The sequence below is a fragment of the Diachasma alloeum genome, unplaced genomic scaffold (genome assembly GCF_001412515.2).
Source record: "Diachasma alloeum isolate Michigan unplaced genomic scaffold, Dall2.0 Dall_scaffold_00242, whole genome shotgun sequence".
NCBI classification, from domain to species: domain Eukaryota; kingdom Metazoa; phylum Arthropoda; class Insecta; order Hymenoptera; family Braconidae; genus Diachasma; species Diachasma alloeum.
The window spans coordinates 1,033,484-1,038,348 of NW_021680393.1; the positions used below are offsets into that span (position 1 = coordinate 1,033,484).

Below are 4,865 nucleotides of genomic sequence, written 5' to 3' on the forward strand. Positions count from 1 at the left end.
CTCTCTCTCTCTCTCTCTCTCTCTCTCTCTCTCTCTCTCTTGCTCTCTTGAATCTTGCGAGTCAAGGACTTCTGTGAGATAGTTGCCTCCAATTTCACTATAACAGACCGAAAATCAGATGAAGTGATAGTCAGTGTTGATGTACACCTCAAGTTGAACTTGACATTGGATGACGTCACCGTCCATAACTGGAACAACGGGAATTCAACCTGAGTGACGTTCAGCTGGCCAATGTTGTTCGGGAATATGAAGGAGCTCGAAGGGCTCCACGTGCAACTGGATGCTGAGAAGAAGATTCAAGAAAGAATACAAAAGAAATTCGACTATCGAGAATTTCTTACACACCGTTCACCGATATTCATCGGAGTGATGGTGATTCTAGCAATCATCTTAGGTCTGACTGTTTACTGCTGGTATCGGAAACCACGGCCAGCACCCAGGAAAGAAGTAGCGAATTTCTGAATACGATAAGAATCAATCTATTTTGTAAATATGGATTGTTAATTGTAAAAAATGTTAATTATATATTGTATCAATGGGCGAGGTTTGGAAGGGAAAATTTCTAAGGGTGGTAATTTTTTTCCCTGGCGGGGAGGCATTTTATGCTCCAAAATGACATTAAGAAATTCCTCTGTTGATCCGGATAGTATGAGGACACGAAAGTGGCACATATTATTCGAAACAAAACAGGGAATGATGAAAGATAAAATAATGTCGAATGCTCGTGTTTGATAAACGACGTATATTCGACGAATGTGGATAACTGGTGTGCAGCGTCAGCACATTGCACCTCGACGACTGACCTTCGCACGCGTCGAAAGATATCACTCGATGCCTCGCAGGTGTGTGACGAAGACAATGATCTGATACAATCGAATCCACGAGGGAATAAAAACTCGTGACTTCGTTGCCTCTTGGCCAGTTATTGGACGATACTTTAATTACCTTCTTTTACTTTCTACTCGTCGGATACCTTCAGTATGAGACCGAGTTGTTATTTATTTGATAAATGGTAAAATAATCTTTTGAAATCAATTCTCAATAACGATACTTATTTCTAATATTTATCCGCGTGTGATAAAATCCCTTCCTCGAACCCAACCGCTCACGTCCATTACACCTTGCAGAATAAAAGCATAAATATTTAGACTCGAAACGTACTTTGTGTCAGTGCCACCCTTCCAATCCATTCACTTTCATTTGTAAGTTTTTTCATTACTGCCCTCTTTCAAGAGTTATTTGGCCGTACAATTTTAAATGGGACACCCTGTATAGTTTCCCGTTTGGAATCAGATTTCTTTAGCCTATGATAACTTTTAACACGAACCTATATTGGAATAAAATAATAATGTAATCGAACATATGTTCATACTATGATACATTTTGGAAAAAAAGATTTTAGGATTAAGTGTTCTACCTGCCGAAATATTGGATGAATTAATTTGAAATATCGTATAAAATAGAGCTGCACAATGCTTACTAATAACCAATACTTATGATTTTAAAACTCCCACCGTTACTCATATCATGAAGCATCCTCGTCTGTTTCAGGGAAAAAAGGACGGTATTAATTTTAAAAGTTTTGTATGAAGAGGGTATACATATTTTTGTGATATCTGCCTCAAAAGTGCACTTTTCAAAACGGTTTAGTGTGCGTAAAGCGGTTATTTTCCGCACAGTGAGCGTAAAGTTTACTTTACGCACGCTCTTGACCTCTACGCACTCGTGCACAAAAAAACCACATTACCCCCACTACCATTCCGAAGAGTGACAACTCGGCAAGTACCACAAAAAATAGGATATATTACTCGTGCGTGTGGAAAAGTGGAACTTTACGCCCTAGTAACACAATATACTAATTCGACAGAGCTGGATAGAAGTAATCGAGATGAGTATTTCGAAAAAATTAACATATGGTTAGCAATTTTGGAGAAATTAAACAAAACAATTCCTCACAGAAAGTTTGAAACTACTTATCCGATTCCGTCCTTTCGAAATCCACCCAAAATTGTAGAAACGTTGAACTCGTCGATTACAAAACATCCATTTGGGAGCAAACTTCACAATATCCTAAAAATCGACATCTCGTTTTCCCACTGAATTATTGTATTGAGAACCTTTCTTACCATTTTATATGTCATTCAGAATTCAGGGGTTTGTCTTCATGTCCTGGAGAACCATGACAGTCTCGTTACATCTTGTGCATTTTCTAACGACACTTCGTTCTTTGCTACAGGTTCGAGGACATTATCTCATACAATTATCATTACTCGATTTTGCTATGGTATTATCTATACAATTATTTTTCTGTTCATCATCTATGAAAAGGTGCCTTAGATAAGACAGTGACAGTCTGGCAACTTCCACATCAATTGATATCGCAAAGTAACTTGATCGAGCGATTAAGAAATAATAGGAAAAAAGTTATTGACTGGAAAACTGAAGATGTATTGAGATGGCTTAGTGAAATAAATATGGCAGTACTTGAAAGTCGGGCAAGTCTTATACACCTTAATGGACGCCATTTGTTGACCGTAACTGAAGAAATTATTTTTGAGAGGCTGCATGCTTATGCCGACCAACAGGTAAAATGCATAGTCATTTCTGAATTTCTAATGTAGTATTGAAATAGTTATTTGACACGAATCAATTTAACTCCAATTTTCCTTTTTCTGCTATCTCGGAATTTAAAACAGATAACGAAATTCTCTTACAAAATTTTCATCATCAATATTTGGCGTTACGATCAATGTTTTGATGAAGATTACGTCATCTGTCTTCCTGAAAAATTATTCAGCTTCTTAGGTGGAAAGACGAGGGATATTGGTGGAATAATTGTAAAAATGATGAGTGTGTCATTATATGAGATTTTATCGATTACTTCTCCAACATTTCTCGAAATTTCATCGATAATTTATCAATAACAAGGCTGAACACAATTATTGTTCACCAGTTCTCCTAATTGATAAAAAGCCTCAAACAATTGACCTCAAACAAGCACTGCAAATTTCATTAGAAATGCATAACAAATTTCTAGATTTTGGAGGAGTTCAAAAGACAGTTATATTGGTTAAAACGAGAAGATTCACATCGATGGGAAAATCTTGAAGATATCGATCTGCCACATGAATTCTTGTGTCCTATCACTCATGAGATCATGCGTGAACCGGTCCAGTGTTCAGGTGAAAAACAAAAAAAAATCTATTCATTTTCATGTTTGACATTCTACGTTTCAATGAATTGTTCGTGATGAAAATAATTGAAATTGAATTGCAGATGGTTTTATCTACGAGAAAGCCGCCATAAACGAGTGGTTCTTATGTGGTAAATACACGAGTCCAATGACAAACGAGTCATTAAATGACACGTCATTCACTCCAGCAATTTTACTGAGAAATGCTATTCGCGCCTTGCTACATGGTGAACCTTCGAAGTCATAAACTCATATCGAGTGCACTATATGAGCAAATACGCCACTTCTGAGTAAAAAACAATGACTCAACATTTTAAAAAGTTTTTTCTATCTTTTGTCGCAAAGTATCGTCCAAAAAAGGACAAATTAGCGTAATCGGAGCTCTCTAACTCAATAATTTGCGGAGATATCGAAGATTGACTTTGCTATCTTCTAACAACTTGTTTTTTCAATTCTAATTAAGGTAAATGATCCTACGCTCTTGTGGCTAAGGTGAACACATTATTGGTCCAATATTTCTATTGAAATGTGTTAAAGATGGCATGTTTTAAATTAGATATCACAAAGTAAAAACTCCGGGATTATAATTCACTCGTGTTAATCATGATAATTACTATTTTTTAATAAATAATTATCCATAAACGTCGGCAGTCCCATGTCCCTACGCTCGGTCATTTGAATGATATGAAAAGGTTATATTTTAACTAATTACATCGTGAGCATCCTATTTGGGATGAAACAGCATGAAAAGACATCTCGAGGCACAAAGTTATCTTTGAACGGTCGAAACTTTCAAATTATTTTTTCATCCGTTTAGTCCATTACCACTTGACATTAGCTTGCAAAATGAGCATAGGATCAATGCCGTTTCCGTTTTATCGTTCCTATTAATTACCGCAATTTCTGTAAAATATTGAGATATTACAATAATTCATCCCCTTGTAGTGTTGTGTGACTACTTGCGGCTTAAGAATCCACTCTGTTGTAGTACTAGTTGATGTGAACGGGAGTTTACTCTCTTATTCTTCAATAAATCACTGTTCTTTGGCGTCTACAACTTTTCTCATTGACTAAAATAATAGCTCCAATCCTATTTCGCTCTTGATAAACTCTTAGGACCATCAAAATAATTGAATTAAACGTCATCTCCAGTGAAACGCACTTTTGGGTTTCACCGAGTTGAAATTAATACGGACAAGGTGGAAAGACAATCAAGTACTTCGTTCGAAAGTGTTAACATGTGGACACGTCGAAATGAAAAAAAGGTAAATATGCATAAGGACTCCCTCACCAAGTTTTTAATATATCTCACATTAAATATTACTTTTTTAGAAATTTCTCAATTCATATGTTGAATTACGGGTCGGACAATGATATGCAGCAAAAATAAATTGATATTCGCATAACTATCGGGTTTATTATAGATTATATCGACGGGTGTTTCGACTGTGACACTTGAGAGAGTGTTTATAGCCCTCACATTCCAGTCGGTGTATTATTTGATGGAATTAATGGTTTGCAAACTGGGGTGTTTATGTTTACGGTTAGTTGTGAAGCGTCTGTCGAACGGTAAACATGCGTCTTTTCGAAATCGATGAAAAGTGTGGCGATCTCTCGCGCGTTATTAAATTCTTGCAGGACCGGAATTTGTTGATCAGTGAAGCGATGTGCC

General features: G+C 36.5%; 1 protein-coding gene across 1 annotated transcript in view; it reads left to right on the top strand.

Moving 5' to 3' along the window:
- Positions 1–4,211, top strand: part of LOC107037460 (WD repeat, SAM and U-box domain-containing protein 1) — a 500,298-nt gene extending 496,087 nt beyond the window's left edge. The window contains exons 11-14 of the mRNA XM_015256025.1: positions 2,146–2,236; positions 2,329–2,585; positions 3,038–3,182; positions 3,277–4,211. Coding sequence (XP_015111511.1) covers positions 2,146–2,236; positions 2,329–2,585; positions 3,038–3,182; positions 3,277–3,440 — 657 coding nt within the window. The 3' untranslated portion in view covers positions 3,441–4,211. The remainder of the gene's footprint in view (positions 1–2,145; positions 2,237–2,328; positions 2,586–3,037; positions 3,183–3,276) is intronic.
- Positions 4,212–4,865: the final 654 nt, after the last annotated feature.